The following is a 20,408-nucleotide window of genomic DNA, read 5'->3' on the forward strand; positions in this document are numbered from 1 at the left end:
AAAGATAGAGGATAGCTTCATTAATTATTATTACTTAAAACTGTACTATGGAAGTGTCTAGTGCAACTGAGCCCCATTGTGCTAGATGGTGTACCTACACAGAATAAAAGAGTCCCTGCCCCCCGCCCCCCCAAATAGAGAAGACAGGCAAAGAATAGGTGGAGAAACAGAGGTCAAGTGACTTGCCCAAAGTCACACAGCAGGTCAGCATAGAGCCAAGAATAGAATCCAGGTCACCCGACTTCCAGTTGCGTGCCTTATCCATTAGACCTCACTGCTTCTCAATTACTGTCTTTTCTCACACACCCTTGTATTTCAGAAATTAGTGCCTCTCTCTCAATCTCTCCTCTGTCACACTCTGGTTTTGTATTGTGCTCTTTGCCTCAGCTTTCACCACTAATTCATGGTGACTGAAGCTATTCTGGGTAAGAGTCCGTCTTAGTTCATTTGTACTTTTAATTATGTTAGTCACTTAGGCCCAGATTTTAAAGGTATTTAGGCATTGCTATTCACAACATTGCAGTGCCTAACTGACTTAGGAACCTAAGTCCCATTGCCTTTCAGTGAGACTTAGACATGTAAGTGCCTAAATCATGTTGAAAATGAGACTTAGGCTACTAAATCAGTTGGGCATTGCAATGTTAAAAATCTGGGCCTAACAGCCCCAAATGGGCATTTTTTATAATAGTTATACATTGAAATAAAGGGAACTTTGGACATGTCATTAGTTTTTTGCTGCTTAGATCACTCAGAAATGTGTTTAAGTTCCTGTCAAATGTTAGCGAGAAAGGGCGTAACTGAAATTATGCCCTTGACAAGTACCATATTTCTTTTTGAAGTCGGCTTATAATTATCAGTGTGCTGCTTCACCACATACCAGAAGCAATGAGATCGCTTCTTGTGATTGGCATATACCTGACACCTACTGAATTGCTCCTTTCAAATGACGGAGGTAACATTTAAAAATCTTCCTACCAGACACACTGTTAGGATTCTGTCTTGCTGCTGACATGGGAGTATGAGCCAAGTTCATCCATAGTAGAAACCCAGTGAAGTCAATGGCATTCCATCAGAGATGAATTTGGCCCAGTATCTTTAGGGACTCTATGGGAGTTTATATGCAGAATCAGGGGCAGATTCATAGCTGGTGTAAATCGACCTAGCTCCATTGAAATCAATCGAGTTAGGTTGATTTACACTAGCACATGATGTCAATCTCAGGGTTCAAAACCTCTAACACCATATGTTTAAAAAGCCTGATAAAAGTGGAGCAGCCCAGCAATTTACTTTCTAATTTAGTGGAAGTGAAAAATGAGGGAGGAAAGAAATCAGTACACAACACTAGTTACCAGTACATTCTAAAGCAGCAACATCACTTTTATTTTGATTACATGAACTAATTTTTAGAACTACTCTTTCCCCACAGAAGACTTGTTTTTGGAAATGAAAAATGCCTCCCCAATTATATAGTTCTTCTGTTAATAATTTGATAATCTATTAATCATCTTCCAAAGGTTTTTATGATTCTAATATATTGCATATTGCTGGCATAATGCATTTATCCTGATGCTCTACAATCACTATGTAATTTGGTATAATTGGAAGTCCCTGCTCAAGGGAGTGCCAGCATTTCAAATGGCAGAAGTGCTACAGGTTAGGACTGAAATCAAGGCTATTTCCAATTGAACTGGTGTCCTGGACAGAGCAGAGATTTAGTGTTCTGAACCACCCCAGGTTAGGTCCTGTCTTCTATTATTCCCTCTTGACTCAGTGACCCTCCAGCTACTTACCTGTGTTTTTTTTCACCTTCTCTCTCCCCCTCTCAGTCATTGAGTGATCATGTTTAGTTCCAGAGGTACCCCAAAATCCTTTCCAATGTTTACCACCTTGCTTTTGAGGAGGTACTGGAGTAACTAGCACAAAAGATACTAAGTTTGCATCTGAGTCCCAAAGCCAATAGTTGCACTCAGCTAAGTGGAAAACTGCATATTTCCAGCTGCTGACATAAGTTCAGAGGGCAGCTCGGCTTGTGTTTAGCACCCCTTTACGTTAATCCCAAATTGCAATGCATGGGAATCAGAGAAGCCTTAGTGAGGCTGCTACAGCCCTTGCCCTGGTGCAAGTGGGCAGAGCCTTGGCTGCATCATCTCCCTCACCACGCTGACTAACACAGCTACTCAGAGTCACTAGCTGCCTTCTGGTCTGGTCCAGGGGCAGGGCAACCATGGATTGTCCTTTGCTCAGTGCTCACGGCAAAACCATAACGGAGTCCATTATAATGCATGTGAATCCTTGTATACAAAAGTAGAAAAAGGCGAACTAAAGGGTTGTGACTTAAACTGTAATGTAGGAGAACAGAAGGCTGCCAGAAGGAGTAGGCTGGAAGGGGCTGGGAGTATGTGTGTGTGGTTGAAGGAGAATGGGCAAGCACATGCTGGAAGACATCATGCCAAGGGATTGTTGCCGGTGGTTGGAGGATTCACAGGCTTAGAGAGCCAGCCGAAGGAAGGGCTGGCCAGGGTGAGCTTGAGCCCCGGATATTGCTGCAGCTGAAGGATTGAAGTGGGACAGAGAAGGTAGTTAGAAGATGGCATCACCGTGGCAGTGAGAAGAGTGCTTGTGTGAGGAGATAGCTGGCATACTAAAGTATGGAACTGGCAGATCAGAACTTCCAGTAATGATACTAGTATTATTTAATAGTAATAATTAACAATAAATTAGATACTTGAGTTCTGTTTCTGCACTTTGAATTCCATCAGCGTTATATTTGTCTAATAATCCATATGGTCCCATAGATTACTGATGAGCTCTGCATATAGAAACTATTAATTCTTGATTAGTTATTAGTGAAACAACTGATACTTCCCAGTAGACAATTGAGAAAACCCTTTATTAGTAACACAGTAAGTATGGGGCAATATAAATAAATAGCCATGCTTGAATTTCAAACATATTAAAAGCTGGGCTCATATCCAGGGACACAATGTGTTTATACATGATTTTGGAATTTATTCCTTGTCTATTCTAGTATCAGAGGGATAGCCATGTTAGTCTGGATCTGTAAAAAGCAACAAAGAGTCCTGTGGCACCTTATAGACTAACAGATGTATTTGAGCATAAGCTTTCGTGGGTGAATGTGGGTATTCACCCAAGAAAGCTTATGCTCCAATACATCTGTTTGTCTATAAGGTGTCACAGGATTCTTTGTTGTTTGTCTATTATAGTCAGTCCAAAAGCAATTGAGGTTCTCATCTAAATTAAAGATCTCAAATTGCTATCCAGTTAATGGTAGAGTGTTAGCCTTTATAATCACAAATGGACAATTTCTTCCAAATAGTTTCTACTTTCACAAATCTCCCCCAACTCTCATATTTGAGAATGTATTGGAACAAGTGCCTCTCTCTCTCACAAAATCTAAGTCAGAGACTCTTTCACCTGCACATCTTCAGTTATACCGCGCATTAATGGTGCATTAACTTCCTAAGCATCAATGACCTTTGTCTTCTGTAGTTTGAAGCTCAGGCTAGCTTTGCTTTGTTACAATAATTCTTGATGGGATTTCTCTGAGTAAAAGATCATCATTGCTCCTGTACTTAGGAAATATTTTCTACAAAGAAGCTGTGATTCACTGTATATTCAAACCATATTAATTCATTATAATTTTATCTTGCTAGGCACAAAAGAATTTCATTTTTATGAGTAACTTTATGTACGTTGATATGTTACTTGCAAATTTTTTCATACTGTGCCGGAGTTTACACATATCAGTGTTTCATTTAGTTGTTATAAATATTTACATGGCACTGCAGTATCTGCATACACTGTGTATGGCTTGGTTAAAAGCAAAAACCATTCTTCTATGTATAGTATGAGAAGCTACCACTCCTTGACCCAGCTCAGCAACAAAATTTTCAGTTGGAAGACACTGCCACTAGACCAAACAACAGAGGAAATGGAACTAGTTACTTATCAATAAGCCCAGAGAAAGAGGTGTGTCTTATAACGCTTTGTGAAGGTGACAGGTGGAACTTGGGGAATCTCTGACAGTGACAAATACAAGGTGGCTTTAAGCCACCTTTGCTATCTTTTGATCCTGGGCTAATTTCTATTGGATGGACTCCCAATACAAATCTGAACAATCAGAAAAATAAGTTAACTTATACTCGCTACTTATGTCCCCAAGGTTCCATTGTAGCAGCCAAGGATGGCCAGGACATTGGGAACACACCCCTGGTGCCTGTGACAGGCAGAGAGTGCGGAATAGGAGCTGCGGGAGGAATCACGTGACTGGGGAAGCCTGCTTTAGGGCTACCTCAGCTGGAATATACTGGAAGGTCAGGGCTTCTGCCTCCAGTTTCCTTCAGCTTTTTTTTTTAAACCATTAGCTTAAACATTCCATACAAGCACAAGATATGTGGCAGGTCAGAAATGGGGAGATGATTTCAGAGCTAGCTGGAGTCCAGGTCATTTTGGGTTTTGAGGTAGCCAGGATATTGCATATCAGCCAGAAGACTACTTACTAGTAGCTACTGCAGAGTACTGGAGTCATATACATTCACCAGGCTACTTTGCTTAGAAAGCAGGCAGGTATTTTTCACTAGGTGAAATTTCTGGGAGACCTTTGCAGTTAGTCTACCAGTAACAAAAGCACGGAGGGCCATAGTAAGGTCTGCCTCAGAGAGGAAAGGTCAGTCTCTTGCCCTGCAGAAGATGGAAACAGGTGTTTCTGGCCTCAGGGTGACCCTAAGAGCATTCTAGTGACAGAGGCCAAGAAGGGGCTCACTGACATCAGGTAGTGAGTTTCAGCTGGCATGACCAATTCAGGGTACCTGGGCTGCTTCTGGGGCTCTACTACCTAATCCAGCTGGGGTGATTTCAGCTTTAATTGGTGGGTAGGAAGTCCTGAACCAGAGTCCCTTAAGTGGGCTGCCGCTCTCTTTGTGGCTTCAACCTAAGTTGTCTAGTTCTGCCACTGCTCCACATCATCAATCCCCTTGAAGGTGCTGCCACTGCTCTGAGCTGTCTATCACTTTGAAACTACTATCAGTGCTGCTGTGCACTGTCCATCACCTCGGAGCTACCACCAGTCTGCAGTGTCCACTGTTTAACAATCCCAGCCAAGTTCTCAGATAGGGATCAGTGGTGTCTAAGACCATTAACAAAGTGCTTAGCAGCAGAGAGGCAGCTCTAGCAGAAGCCAAGAACGTTTTCTCTCTTTCACTCTCCCTTATTCAGTGTGGCTTTATCCTCCTCTGGTGATGGGTCCAAGTAGAGCAGTGTTTCTCAAACTGGGGTCGCCGCTTGTGTAGGGAAAGCCCTGGCGGGCTGGGCCGGTTTGGTTACCTGCCCCGTCTGCAGGTCCAGTTGATTGTGGCTCCCACTGGCTGCGGTTCACTGCTGCAGGCCAATAGGGGCTGCTGGAAGCGGCAACCAGTAAGTCCCTCAGCCCGCGCTGCTTCCATTAGCTCCAATTGTCCTTGAGCAGTGAACCGTGGCTAGTGGGAGCCAGACCTGCAGATGGGGCAGGTAAACAAACCGGCCCGGCCTGCCAGGGGCTTTCCCTAAACAAGCGGCGACCCCCAGTTTAAGAAACACTGAAGTAGCGGATGACAACCTACTATTGCTTTCAGTCACTCCATGAGCTCAAATGACAGAAGTTAGGGTGGTGGACCCAAATGTTCCAACTTTGCTTATGATATGGATGGATGTCAAAATGGTTCCACATGATAGAATTTCTGTTTGATTTTAAAAAACCTAGGAAATAGCACATGTGTGCACATACACACAAATTATGTTAAAAGAACATTAAGGTCGCCACATAAAAAGTTAGGAAAAGCCAGAACTAAGGCTGCCCATGCAACCCTAATTCAGCCTCCTTATATATATGCATCATGATACAGTCTTTAATTAAATGATCACTATTTTTCCACAATTCCCCTGCCTCATTCAGCTCAGGGGATGAATCAGGGTCATGCAATGGGGGTGGCTGCTGATTACAGGACCCCCTCCCTTATTTGTTATATACATTGGAAGGTTTTTAGTGAATGAGGTAGGGCACTGCAGGAAGAGAAAGAGCGTCTCATTGGTAAGACAACTGACTGTTGCCCTGGAGATCTGGAATTTACTCTCTTACTCTGCAATAGAGTTCCTGTGTGATGCCAGGTAGTCACTAAGTTTCTGTTCCTCATTTTCTGAGGGCCTGACTAGAAATCCTGGGGTTTGGCTTGCAGAAGTTCTTAGTACTCACAACTGCAACTGAAGTGAATAGGAGTGGTGCTTTGAGCATATGTAAGAACACTAACAAAAAATTAGGCCCTAGGAATCTCAGACTGGGCATCCAAAATTAGCAGACACTTTTGATGTGCCTTAACTCCCTATCTGAAAATGGGGATAATACCATCTCCTCACCTTACCCAACTTTTGCGAAGATTAATTAAACACTCATTAATTAAACACACTATAGTGATGAGTGCCACAGAATAGCCCAGGATGAAATTAATACTTCTGTCTTCAGAGCAGGGTTTGAATTGTGTGCAGTAAATAAGGCTTGGAGCGACACATTGAACAATGAAGATAAAACAAAATATTAAACACTTGTTTATTAACTGAGCACCAGCCATCCTGTCCACTGTAGGAGGCAGAGGTTCTGGGAAGAATACTTTATGATCACATGATTAAAGATAACCATAATGCACATGCATAAGAGAGCTGAATTAAGGTTGCCCAGGCATCCTTAATTCTGGTATTTCTTAACTTTTGAATACTAAACTTTGCCACTTTAATAGCCTTAACTTTTGTTTTGATATATTTACTCACCATACACGCACACAAACACCACTTAGTTGAGGGGAAAGCCTTTATTTCTTGGATTCAATTAGACTCATACTGAGTTTAATATATTTCTAATTGCGATTGCAAGTTCTTTGTTAAATCAATGCCCACTCTTCCCTAATAAAATAGATTTTAAATTGCAGTTTTGAAAAAAAGGCACCAAGTCAAATCTACATGAAAACAAATAGACAAAAACTCACAACCACCACAATCTTCTTTGTTTTCCTATCCCCTTCGCACTGGAAACTTTTCCATTTTCCTCATTGCAAAGGTTTTAATTGAAAAATAGACAATTTTTTCACCTTTTGAGTATCACAGAAATATTGTGAATCCACAAGATCTAAAATAGTGGACATGTTTTTTTTTCTAAGAAATATCTTTCTGGGTATTACCATTCTAGTACTTCATAGCATTTCTCTGCCTGAAGGTGATTTTTTTGAGGTTCAAGCAAAATCCATCCTCCTTTTTTGAGGTATGGAACAATACATTTTTCCATTATAAACTAATAAAAGCCATAAGGCCACTTCTGGTCATGCTCAGTGGGCATTTGCTAAACTTTCAGCAAAGCTTAACAAAGTCCTTCTTCCTTTGTGACATCACTGCATATTCTCCTTTCTGGTGCCTGGGCAAGGCGTAAGGGTTGCAGGTAAAAGCTAATCAGGGACATACTCCATAAAGAAGGTGATCATGGTATCACCCTTAAAGTTCTGTTACTACAGTTTATTTGCCTGTATATAGTCAAAGGGTAGATTGTGTCTTGGAAGGTAGACCCTACACTGGGACAGTTTGGTATCTCTCCATCCAAAGGGGAACACAGGAAGGCACTGTATTTTGAACAGTCACAATCCTTCCCTAAGTCCCTGGGACACCATACTTTCTTCTCAAAAACCTCAAGTTCAAAATAAGATGCTGGTTCGATGCCCCTTATGTAAAAGAAAAGTTTAAATTCTATTTTTCACTAGATGGAAAAAAGAAATGGTTGAAGAAAACTCTGCCTAATGCCTTTGGTGCCTGACCTTGCTCATTAGTCTCTCTTGCTTAAAAAAAAAGGCTCGGAAAATTGCATTACCCTATACCATCAACCCTCACTCAATACAGACACAAAAGGCCAGAAAGAGAAATCCCACAGAGCTCTAGTATTGACTTGTTAGAATTCCAGGCGTCTGCCAGCAATGTAGTAACTCTCTATAAGTAATGAACAAGCATCTGAGAAGGACACCGTGCCCTTTTTGATTCATGTTCTAGTCTTTTAGAGAATCTATTAATTGTCATTGTTTTTCCCCTGCACTTAACAATAAATTGTCCTGTATGCCAATAGGTGTTCTCTGCTACTTCTATGGGAGGAAATTTACCTTTTGCCCTGGTGGATTCTTTGTACAGCATGTTCCTCAATATCCCAGTTGGAAATGCATGTATTAGAGCTCAGACTGGGCAGAAATACATTTTAATCTTCTTAAGAACTCCTAATGTTTGTGTTTTATGTGGAGAAGTAACACTTTCCAAATTCTTTCTCGTGGCCACTAATAATTCTTTCTTTTGTGTGAATTTCGAGTGTAAAAATGTGTCATGTGAGATTTGTGCAAGTTTTCCAATAGTTAACACTATCAATGATTTGCCTATTCTGGGCTTTTAAAAACTAAGATAAATATTTATACCATTTTCATGTAAAACTTGTATAGCGAATATCAAGCAATGTTCCATTCGTAACTCAATGGGTACCCATGCACGGCAGGGAGGATGGATGAGTCCCAGTAGGGAGGGGGAGAAGATTCCCTACTTGGACAGCAGTGCTTGGAGGTACTCACTCTGCCTTTGCACATAGGCAATATGAGGACTTATCTAAAGGCCACACGAGACTCCTGAATCAATAGGCATTGAATCAGGCCCATGGTGAGAAGCATCCTTTGCTGTACCTTTAAAAAGGCAGAGGCGCCAACTTTGAGTTCTCAGGGGGTGCTCGACCGCCACTCTGCCCCAGGTCCCGCCCCCCCTCCACCCCTTCCTCCAAGCTCCCACCCCCCTCTTCCCGCCTCCCTCCCCCGACATCTTCTTGCCCCTGCTCCTCCTCCTCTCCCCCAGTGCCTCCTGCACACTGCTGAACAGCTGATCACCGGCAAGCAGGAGGCACTGGGAGGGAGGGGGAGGAGCTGATTGGCAGCGCTGCTGAGCACCCACTAACTTTTTTCCGTGGGTGCTCTAGCCCCAGAGCACCCACAGAGTTGGTGCCTATGTAAAAAGGGCTAGCCAGCATCCCCCTGCCCAGCATGTCCATTCTAGTGAGCAAATAGGCTGTGCTGTGGTCCCACTAGACACACCCACTCAGTCCCCTCTGTCTCGCTATCCTCATTCCTGCAGCCAGTCATGGCTGCCTTTCCCATATGTGTGCTAGACATAAGAAAATTCCCCCACCCTCCAGTGCATGAGCATAAGAGAAGCCATAATTTGGCCTAATGTTAGCAAAATAATACAGCAGATTTTGTGTTCACCACAGGCAGTCAATTCCATGATTGTTTCCACAGCAAGTGTCACTTGGGTCCTTTTTCACATAAAGTATTTTCTCTTAATCACTATGTCGTTAACTTTAATCCCCTATTACAGAAGCATGAGAAACATTGCCAAGTTAACTTCAAAATTGTCAGCATAACTTTTGTTCCTGAAAATACTCAACCTATGTCCTATCAGCAGGTTTAACATTTCGTATCTTTGATCTAAATTGAAAGGAGAATAAAAGGCGCTGATGTATTTGACTGCTCAACTGCAAAAAAGGCAGCAAAACATGCTGACCAATCAGTAAGTGTGAAAGAACTTTGTAAAAAGTCACCCTCCTAGTCGACACCCTTACTGTCAATATGCTGAGTTGTCCTGTCACCACAAGCAATGGGTTTGAAGCACATGGTTGGGGTAACATGTCTATTTTAAATCTGTCCCTTTCTGGGGCAGGTAAGGGGTTTGAGATTTTAATGCAGTAAATATAGAACCTTTTGTGAGTATTAAATTATAATTTTTAACATGAAGGATATTTAGATTAAACAGAATAAACATTTCCTCTGCACATAATTTTGTCCTTAACTTCCATGGAATCCACTTACAGCACTCCCTAGCTATGTGCTTCCTTCTCATCTTCTTTTATTACTACATTGAGAAAGGGGCCAACATAAAGCTGATTCATCTGTTTAAATAATGGGCAAGACAAAAGAAAAACACAGGAAATTATCTAGAAGTTTCCCAAGATACAGGCAGAAGTTGTTTTGCTCTAGGGAAGAAGACTCTATGGGGTACCAGTTTCCAAGGGAGTTAAAGGAACTAATAACCAGTATCCTTCATTTAGTGAATGCCATTTTTACTGTAGGCGATTTAAATAAACGTCTTAAAAGGGGTCAGTTTATATGCTCATTCAAGGAGTACCCCTTGTGCATTTCAAATAAATTGATGTGTATTATTATTCCACAGTCTTTGCCCAGATTGCGACCAAATCTCCTTGGGGCTGATTCAGCATTCTTTGGGCAAAATGGGAGCCTGGGATACAATGATACTGATTTTACTAGTAATCATCATCACATCGTTGCCAATCCAGTCGAGTCCATATTTCCTGAGTTCGGTTGGCAGGACATGGTGGGCTGCAGGGGGAAATGGTCAGACTTTCTTTTGCTAGTTTCTCTCCAGAAAGCACTGGCTCCTCTAGGCTGGTGCTCTGCCATGACAACTTTGTGACATCAGCAACACGCTGCACTGCCTGAGTTCACTGACATCATACTTTTAGTGTTTAGATTTAAAATCAGCAATGGTAATTTGTGAGGGCTTATATTTCCCCCCTCACTTTTATTCTTAATCTGCCCAATAAAAGAAATACCCTTATATAATCTTATTTGGGAGCCATTCCTTGATATCATATCATAAAATGTAGAAGTTATGAAATAACTCCCTGCAACAATTACTTTGCTATAAATGACAAATCCCAGAGGTGTTGTGCCTTGCACTATCCACTGATGGACTGTACAATTTATTACATTATAATCAACACACAGCGATAGCCTTTACTAAGAGAAAAATATACCACTGTGACTGTTACAAGCTCTAATATATCACAGTTACTTAGTTTAACTTTTCCTTATAACTTAACTTCTCATTAACTACTAATAGAATTATCCTGGTGTACAATGGTCTCCTGAAAGTGTCCTCATTTGATAGTTTGAAGATGGAGCAGCATAACATTTTGCTCTTCTCTTTCCTGAAATTTGTGTATTTAAAGATGCCCACTTTGACTCTATGCTGGAGTTTTTCTGAGTCCTCATTTTCCTCATTGACAAGTTTTCTGCTGTAACCTGTGTCATCTTTCTTGTCTCTTCTTACTTTTGCAGTGTATGTCACCTTTTATGCTGCTTTTGTATGGTACTTCATACTCACTTCCATTTCTTTGAGTTTATTCACTGCACTATCTTATTAAAGTCAAAGCAAAAGAGGCACTCTTGGAGAAATGTGGAAGTCATAAAACGAAGGAAGCTGTATCAGAGTTGAGGATGTATACTTCTTTTGTGTTGTTGTTCATCAAGGCCTTGGGTGCCATTGGTCATTGCAATTAATAATTTGTTTGAAGTCATTTTAATTACATTTGTTAGATGTCCAGGGTGGCACAATCTTCCAAAAGACTCAATATTCTACTTTTGAATAAGGACTAAGGTCTTACTTTTAAACTTTACATTCTGAAAGTATTAGTGCACTTCATAAAAACTGTAAGCTCTTTGGGGCAGAGACTTATTCTGTGTTTGCATAGCACCTAACACATTGGGGTCCCAGTCCATGACTAATGCTCCTAGACACTACCACTATAGAAATAATATATTAATCAGTTAAAGAATATGTTCCGTTTCACAATAGATACACAGTGAAGTTAAATAACATACAATACTCTTGCTGGAATGTTGCAACATAACCCTACTTTATTTCTTAGAATTCACAACATTCAACACAAGAACCCAAAACTAAGAGAAACAAAGCAGGCTGCTCCCTAAGACAGAGGAACAACTCAACCCACCTTACTCTCTGTACCATGATCAATGGAACTGGAGTCAGGAAGCCCATGTTCCCTGGAGGGACTGCTATTGATAGGACACCAGGAAGGAACACAGGGAGTTAGGCTGGGAGCCACTCAGGCACATGGACAGAGCAGAGCACAAATGTTCATGAAGTTCCACTTGTTCAACTTGCAGATGTTATCCTCACTGTAGGAAAGGCAGCAATGATACAGAAGCTGAACGAGACCATGACAGAAGACTATAAACTTTTCTACAGTGATATGGGGAAAAGAGCATAAAACTTAGCCTAGAAAAAAATGTGACTCAAACAGCGAAGGTGAATATATTGGATGCTTGCTCAGAGCAGAGGGACTGAAAGCAGATCCCAACAAGATCAAAGCAGTCAGAGACATGCCAGCTCCAGTGGATGTTTATGGTCGCTCCAGTCTACAGACCATAAACCATAAACAACTGCATTACAAATGAAGTCATTCCACTTTGTGCCCAATATATGACATTGACATTTTTGTGTGGAAAGTCTCCAGCTTTGCCCAGTGTGAGCGGCATAGTGTCCTCTATGGATGCTAGTGGGGGGATGGGTGTCGATAATTTGTTTTTAGTGTTTATGTAAAAATATTTGTAAAATTAGGACTCATGTATCATGATCAATGGAACTGAAGCCAGAGAGCCCATGCTCCCTGGAGGGACTTCTTGATGGGATGCCAGGAAAACTGAAACATGGGAAGTTAGGGTGGAAGACACTCAGCAACATGTACAGAACAGTGCTCTTGTTCAACTTAGTCTCCATTCAGCCTCACTCTTCGCTAATGAAACGTTATAGGCTGGCTTCCTGCAGGCAGACTGTTGCTAGGCCCAGACTGCATACATCCCTACAGACCCCTTTAGCATGCATAAAGGACCATGAAACTTCTTGCATTTAAAGTGATAGCTTGTAATTTTCATGCAGTTTACAATACACCAGAGTAGGGTGAGAGGGAGGTTCACTTCACACATTACTGAAATGCAGCCAGTTCTATGGTAGAACAGTGTAGCTGTTCATTTATACACAGCAATACTGTACAACAGCTTCAACAGAAAGTATAATGCAGGGAATTTAAAAAGGCAGCATGAAAATTCCTAGTTTAAACTTGTCCAGTACATTGGGCTAATGCTCATATTCCTGCAAAGAGTCTCACCGGACCTTGAGCTGACTAAAAGTGGTCAGGAGGACCTTAGTTTTTCATATCATCATAAGTATAACACCTTCAACAGCATAGTACCTACTGGTCAGGAATTGGTTCAGTAGTGATTCAGAAGGAAGAGGGAGTGCTGTCACATGACCATCAACACCACTTCCTGTGGCACCCTGAGTTTTCCCTATGTGCTAGCCACTTGAGGACTGATCAGGCATAACCTTAGCTAATAAGATCTGATTAGATTAGAAGCCTGAGGTGGTCATTCCAACTGGCATGTTCTATGTGGGCATCATTGCATGAAGTAGAATCCCTGTATTGGTATTTTAATTATATAACTTTACACCCACAATCGCTCCAAGATCCCAGTTAGCACAATCTCATATTTCTAAGCCTTTTTAAAAGTCTATAATTGGTGCATCAATATAATTATTGCTGAAGAAAGAAATGACTTAAAATATTAATGTTTCAGTACAAACAATATTTGTCACCATGTTGTTGAAGAAAATCATCTTTAGCAGGCTAGATATTAGTTTAAAATAGAATTTTGTAAATTTATCTTTATGACTGTTCCTTTCTGTCTCATTATATTTTATCCGATTATACATAATTTTCAGCTATTGCATTTATCTTGTGTCAGAAATAATATTGCTGCTCTCTAACATTTTTAGAACTGGAAAAATATTAATCAGACACTTCAAAGGCCTTATGCTGAAAAAAACATTTTTAAACTCATAAAAGAACCACCATCTTTGCCCTACATCAAAACTAATTTTTCACATTTGAGATAAAAACACTGCATTACCAAAGTAAAGGTCAATCTGAGGGAAAAAAGGATTCTGGCTGACTAATAAAGTAATCTTTATACCAAACGATAATTTACAGTTTTAACAGACAGATGTTAATTCCTTTTCCCTCTTGTTTCTAGGGATATTAAGGAGTTGCTTGCTGCTGGTCAGATAAATAGCTGTAGATTTAACCTGATCACTAGTCACAACCTTTATTTCTCTTCACATTGAGTCTGCAGTCATACTAGAGATGCAGGTTCTAGGGTTTGCTGTTCAGGGTTAGGTGGTGATTACTGTGGGGAAGTTATACCATTCAGGCACCTGTTTTTTTCAAAATAACCAACCACTGCAAAAGAAATAAAATAAAACCCAATCTCATACTCTCAAACAGAACTTTTGAGATTTGAAAGTGGTACTTGAAAATGTAAAATTATTAATACCATAAGTTAAGGAAATCAGAACCAATATATTGACATGCAGAGAAAACTCCATCTCACCAAGTAGAATGGTTACAACAAAATTATATCCGTGTATACACTACCCTGTAGAATTTTAAATGCATAGATAGGAAAGCTCTTCTGTAACTCCTGAGCTAGTTGGTAGGAATGTCCTTCTTTTAAAATAATGAAATTATTGTGTTGATTCACATCTTTAGAATTAGATTCTGATATGCCATTGTACAGGGGTTGGGAGAGACAGCTTCATTCCTCTCCCCCACCCCCAAATCTGTGTACCGACCTAACACAACTGCAGAGATGTGAAGGCACAGTACCCCAGCTGTGGCCTCAAAGTTGGTAAGGAGTAGATAGGGCCACATTCCTCTCACACAGGCAATAACTTCATAAAGGCCTATGTCTTGGCATTATACCAGCAAGCTAGGCAAGAGCTGAGCCAGAATGGGACTCTGGTCTTTCACATAAAACCAACAAGCTGGAGAAGATCAGCCAGGAATCTCACAGAGGGCTGTCTCTTTACATCAGCCCAGCAAGCTGTAGTTGAGCCATGGAGCTCACAGAACTTTGTGTCTTGACATCAGATCAGCCAACCAGCGGTGCTGAATAGGTAACTTCTCAGAGGTCTGGGCCTAGATATCAACTCAGGAAGCTAAAAGAGCTGGCCAGACATGCCAAACCCATGAAACAAAAACAGAAATTGGGCTTGTTTTTGGCTTAATTGGCTTGTGAGTTGCTTGTTGGCTAGTTTTTGGCTTGTAGCTTGTTGCTTCTTTTTTTTGATCCGCTCCCAGCAAGCAGGGGCAAGGGGCGGGGAGAGTCAGGGGTGCACAGTGGGCCCACCACAGTCCCAGACTGCACGCCGGCTGGATCTAGTCACATAGAGTTTTGGGGTTCTCAGGGACTGGCTTGTTTTGGACTTGTTTTGAAATGGGATTAGCTTGCTTCTTGGCTTATTGTGAAAGTCGGAGTGTTTATTTACTGCGTGGAAGTTGGCAACTGTGGAGCTGACCCATAGAACTGATAGACGATAAAGCCAGCCCAATAAGGTAGAGGTAGTAAGGCAGTAACCACACAAAAACCTGGTCTCTGACCAAGCAAACAAGCAAGATTGGTGGTAACCAGTAATTTCACAGATATTTTCCTTGACTCACTAAAGCTACTGAGCTGGTGACTTCATAAAGGCCTGAGCCATGACATCAGCCCACCAAACTAGAAGTATAGAAGGAGAGCCCTCTCAGAAACTAGTGCCCTGAAATTACCCCCAAGAAGCTCGAGTTGCTGAGATGGTGAAATCACAGAAGCACGTGCTTTGATATCAATCAAGTTCAGAGGAGCCTAACATCACCGAGAACAGCAAGGTAGAATTGCTGAGTCAGTGAGCTCAGCGGTATCTTTTAGTGAGTGATGCTGAGCAGTGGTTAAGGAAAAGGGGGAGCATATTGGAACAGAGCTTGACTCTGCTAACACCAGAAACAGTGTTCTCTCTGGGCGTGGAAGAGCTCATGAAGTTTCCCTCCTGCCTGTTCACTGTCTGGTAAAATGAGGACATATCAGGTAGGAGTATCTGCAGTCCTGCATCAGAAGAGCAGGAGGTGCTGTCCCTGGCTGGGGAGTTTATAGGGCTCTAACCCTTCCTGCCAGTGGGTGGATCAGCACCAGCATCTGATGGGAGAAAAACTGTCTGAGTTGAGACCCCTATCTGCCTCCTTTCTTCAGCTGCAAGATCTGTCCTGCTGGCTCCCTCTCCCATCCAGGGGGACAGAGAAGGAAAGAAGCTGTCTGACACCTCCAGCTCTCCCTCTATTCCAGGGACAGATGGAAACTCTGTCTCTGGCTTCCCTCCTTTAGCCTGAATCCAGGGGAAACAGATGGTCTTGTCAGTTCTCTCAGCTCTCCTGGCCCTGTATAATGGAGAGAGTCTTTGGGAAGACCATGATTTGCCTATTGTGCTGCTCCACACTCTGTGCACAAACCCACACTCTCTGGCAGGGTATGAGCCTTCTTGGGAACTGCTGTGGAGTTTGGCCAGGTATTCTCTTGTCCTATCACACAAGATGATGCACCATCCCTTTACCACATGGATGTAACATCCCTGGGACCAGAAATGAGGAGCTCCCCACTTCAGTTTTGGTCTGCTTTAACCATGGCCTGTACTGGCTGGCTTAACAGACTGGGGTCAGGGAAGCATAAAGAATGGTGCAGCCTGTGTAGTCCTCTGAGCACTGGGCCACTTGAGGAGGTATTGACCCTACTGGAGGCAAAGTGCCTATATGAGCTAGCTTTCTGTGGGGTGATGACATTCTTCCCCATCCCTTAGTTGCGCCAGTTGCTAAGTACTGCAATTCAATCCTTGAAAACAATGTATTTGTTGGGGTATATTCTACCCACGTTTCTGTAACTCCTGTTGATCCTTACTGGGACTAGGAGAGAGTGTGGTACTTAAGATCTGAAGTGTCATTACTATTTATAGTTTTCAGTCCATGCTCCAGTACAGTTTCATACCAAATGTTGTTAGAGGAAATGAAAAACAAACTTTGCTTCATTTATGACAACATGAAGCTATTCTGAGAGCAAAGAGTGAACTGGAACTCTTAAGTTTAACTCTCTAATTTTCTAACATTGTTTGAAACGTGTATTTCCCTATACCCTCTTGCTTTAATGCCTCATAGGGCTGTTTTGTATTCATGGCTTGGGAGGAAAATCTAATGTTTTTCCATTTTCCCGTGCTGTCATCATTCATTTTGGTACAGACTTGAGAATAAAGAAAGAAGTTAGCCAAAGGCATTTGTGAGTAATTACACTTGCACCACATTTCTCAGGAGTTAGCTGGGAAGCCTCGGTGGGTACAAGGATTGTTCGCCTCTTTACAGGAAGAGTCTGACAAAGTTTCATTATCCATCTAGTACTGGTTATTGATTATAGCTTTCTGCAGCACAAAAGAAGGTTAACATGCTAGTGTTTGTTCTGGAAATGGAATAGATAGTTCTGTAATACTCACTTATAGAATTAGAGATTTATTGGACACTGCACGTTCCAGTTCCAACTCCAGCACACACAGGCAGGAAGACTAAACTTGCTAACCACCCCAGATCAGAACAACAACAACATAATATACAAGACAACAGCTTACTGCTAAGATAAGGATATAGCACCATCTACTGATGGAGGCAAGACAAGGCAAGTTGTTCTGAATGAGTGGACCCCTGGTTCTGCCCAGAGCCCTACTAACGCCATTGGGGCTTCATGCAGGCATAGATGTCCACTGGCATGCAGTTCATTGTAGGACTGGGTGCTAAGTTTGGCTATAACATTTTATAAATAGAGCAGGGTGAACATTTTTGGATGAAGCTTTTTTGTTGTTGTTGTTGTTGTTGTTGTCATCTCCCAAGAATGCAGGTTGAAACTCTGTGCACGTTCATGTTGAATTCGCCATATTGTTTCAGTCAGAACTCCCAAACCCCTCAAAACAAAAATTCCAAAGAAGTCAAAATGTTTCCTTTTGACATTTTTAAAAGAAAATATTTTGACTTTTCAACTCACAACGACTTTTCATTTCAAATTTTACGCCAGTTTTATTACAAATACTTTTAAAGGTTAAAATAACCTTGAAAACAAAACAAAACTTTTTGGTTCAGACACCAAATAAATAGATCTTATTTATAATGAGAGCTCTGCTATAGTTAGAGCACCAATTAGAGCGTTGGCCTTTCTGTGACCAGACTGTTAGTTCAGCTGCTGGGGCTCAACACTCTGTCACAGTTGCCTTCTGGTTCTCGAATAGCCTTTGTGGCTACATAGACAGACTATGTGAGAGAAACAGGGGGGAGCGACTTCCATCTCATGGTGCAGTTGGTTAGCATATTCTCAAATTAATATTAATTTGTTTTTCATTTTCTCGGGACAGATGGACAGAAGAAAGTTCAAGAGGACTTTGACATAGACATGGACGCACCAGAGACAGAACGGGCTGCAGTGGCGATACAGTCTCAGTTCAGAAAATTCCAGAAGAAAAAGGCAGGATCCCAGTCTTAGTAACTACCTTGTAGTTTAAAGTGGTAGTTCTGAGGTGATCTGTCAGGAAATTAATAAATAAAACCAAGATGCATGTACAGAATATTTAAAACCCTATTGGCAGGTATATAACAATGAGCTTGTGAGTGGCTTCATCCTTGTGATCTCCAGTCCCTTTTCTTCTGTAATTCACCATTTTACTTGATGTTGTAATAAAAAGTTAGGATGAAGTAATTAAAGTGTCTTCTTTCATCTGTCTTTATATTAATCCAGCAAGCACAGTGTTACAAACAAATCCAGCCCAGATGCCTATTTTCCTCTTCACTTACAGCTTGGAGACATAATGTAGCACCGTATATTATGAGATTTTTGCTGAGGGAAGAGAAAAAAGGTCTGAGCCCTGCTTACCTCATTTAGAGAATTCCAGCTGCCAGTCAAATGTGACAATAAAATGATTTTTCCTGCAATGAGGTGAAAGTGAAAAATCACAGACAGGAGGTGGTATGGAGGAGGCAGGTGAGCCATTTATTTTTGTCTCACAATTCAGATGATAAAATGGTTTAGGTGAGGAAATCACCACCCATAGTGGGTCCCAAGATCGAAAACAGAGAACACAATACATCCCCATTTGGATCCTACTGGTCAGAATTACACAGCTTATGCCAGATGTCAACAGTTCTAGAAATAACCCTCCCCCTTCACCTCCCACCAACAACATACACATTCAGAGATTTGATGTAGAGGGAGATTTTCCCCTCTAAACTCTTTCTGTCCTGATTATAACTGTTCATTACCTATCCAAACAATGAATGTATTTTTCCTGACCCTCTATATTTTCCCATGGTTTGCTAAGTAAACCACAACATATGCTTTGCCTCCCACTACAGTTTTCTCTTTCTCTAGGTACATGTGACCATCCCTCCCTCCCCACCATCAGTGAAGTATGTTAGCTTTTCATTAATACATTTAATGAAACGCTCACAGCTCACAGCACCCTTGTAAGGTAGGGAAGCACTATTTTTCAGACAAAGTAAGTAAGAGCCAGGAATAAATTAAGATTTTCTGAATCCTAGTTCAGTGCCTCAACCACAAGATCATATTTTGTCTCTAGCTTTGATGCCTTTCCGTTGCTTACCTCCTTTAGAAATTTCACAAATAACTTGCCAATATGAGCCTAGTAATCTCAGGATATGGAACGTAGAGAACACAGACTTCCCATTTATCTTTCAAAAGGTACACCACATCATATAATAAGAGCCTCAGGATGTTAATTTTAAAATTGTAATGGGTTTTGGGTTGTGGTAATACCATTTTGTTTAGGTCAAAAGTCTTTATAAAATAAAATAAAATAATGAAGGATTGCATTAACCTGGTGCGCTATGTCATCTGAAATAGCATAAACTTTGTAACAGTTCCTTAACTGGATAAAAGCTATGGGCAAAGCAATAGGCTTTTATTCTTTATCTGACATCATATGGTTGGGGCAGAATGAAAACCATTTCATTGTTGAATCACAGCAACTAGGGCTATTGGTAAATGGATTACTGGCCTTTCGGCAACAGGATTATTTTTCAGCTTCAAGATCAGAGTGCAACTCACAAATAAAGTCTGCACACACAATGGAACAATCAAGAAGGCGTGAGAGAATGACATTTGGATTAATTGCTACAGACTTTGATGCAGACGATCCTTTTATAGCAGAGTATTTTTATACCACAGCTTCACTGCAGATTCCCATCCATGTGGGCAACATTCTAACACCTAACTCTTGATTTTTATTGGTTCTTTGCTCATGTTCAAGGCAGAAGAGTTTTAAACAAGGTTTTCCTTGTCACAAACTGTACCATCAGTAGGCAAATATGGCTATTGTGGGAGGGGTTTGCAGACATAGGCATACTTTTCTGAAGCACATGACCTATATTCAGCCAATAACTTACCCTATACTTGGGGCTATGCTTATACTTTTCATTTGTATCTCATTTTTACTTCCAAACACCAAATGAGCACTCTAATTCACTTGCCCTGGGAGTTTCCTAGATGAGAATAGTTAATATCTCAATTATGTTTATGTTGCTACTGAAATACCCAGGTCCCAACAGGTAATCTGAAAGATTGTTC

At 41.3% G+C, this 20,408-nt stretch overlaps 1 protein-coding gene across 1 annotated transcript in view; it reads left to right on the forward strand.

Moving 5' to 3' along the window:
* PCP4 (Purkinje cell protein 4) overlaps window positions 1–18,524 on the forward strand; it is a 64,954-nt gene extending 46,430 nt beyond the window's left edge. The window contains exon 3 of the mRNA XM_034753114.1: window positions 18,184–18,524. Within this exon, the coding sequence (XP_034609005.1) occupies window positions 18,184–18,311 (128 nt within the window). The 3' untranslated portion in view covers window positions 18,312–18,524. The remainder of the gene's footprint in view (window positions 1–18,183) is intronic.
* The last annotated feature ends 1,884 nt before the right edge of the window (window positions 18,525–20,408 follow it).

Source organism: Trachemys scripta, chromosome 1 (genome assembly GCF_013100865.1).
Source record: "Trachemys scripta elegans isolate TJP31775 chromosome 1, CAS_Tse_1.0, whole genome shotgun sequence".
NCBI classification, from domain to species: Eukaryota; Metazoa; Chordata; order Testudines; family Emydidae; genus Trachemys; species Trachemys scripta.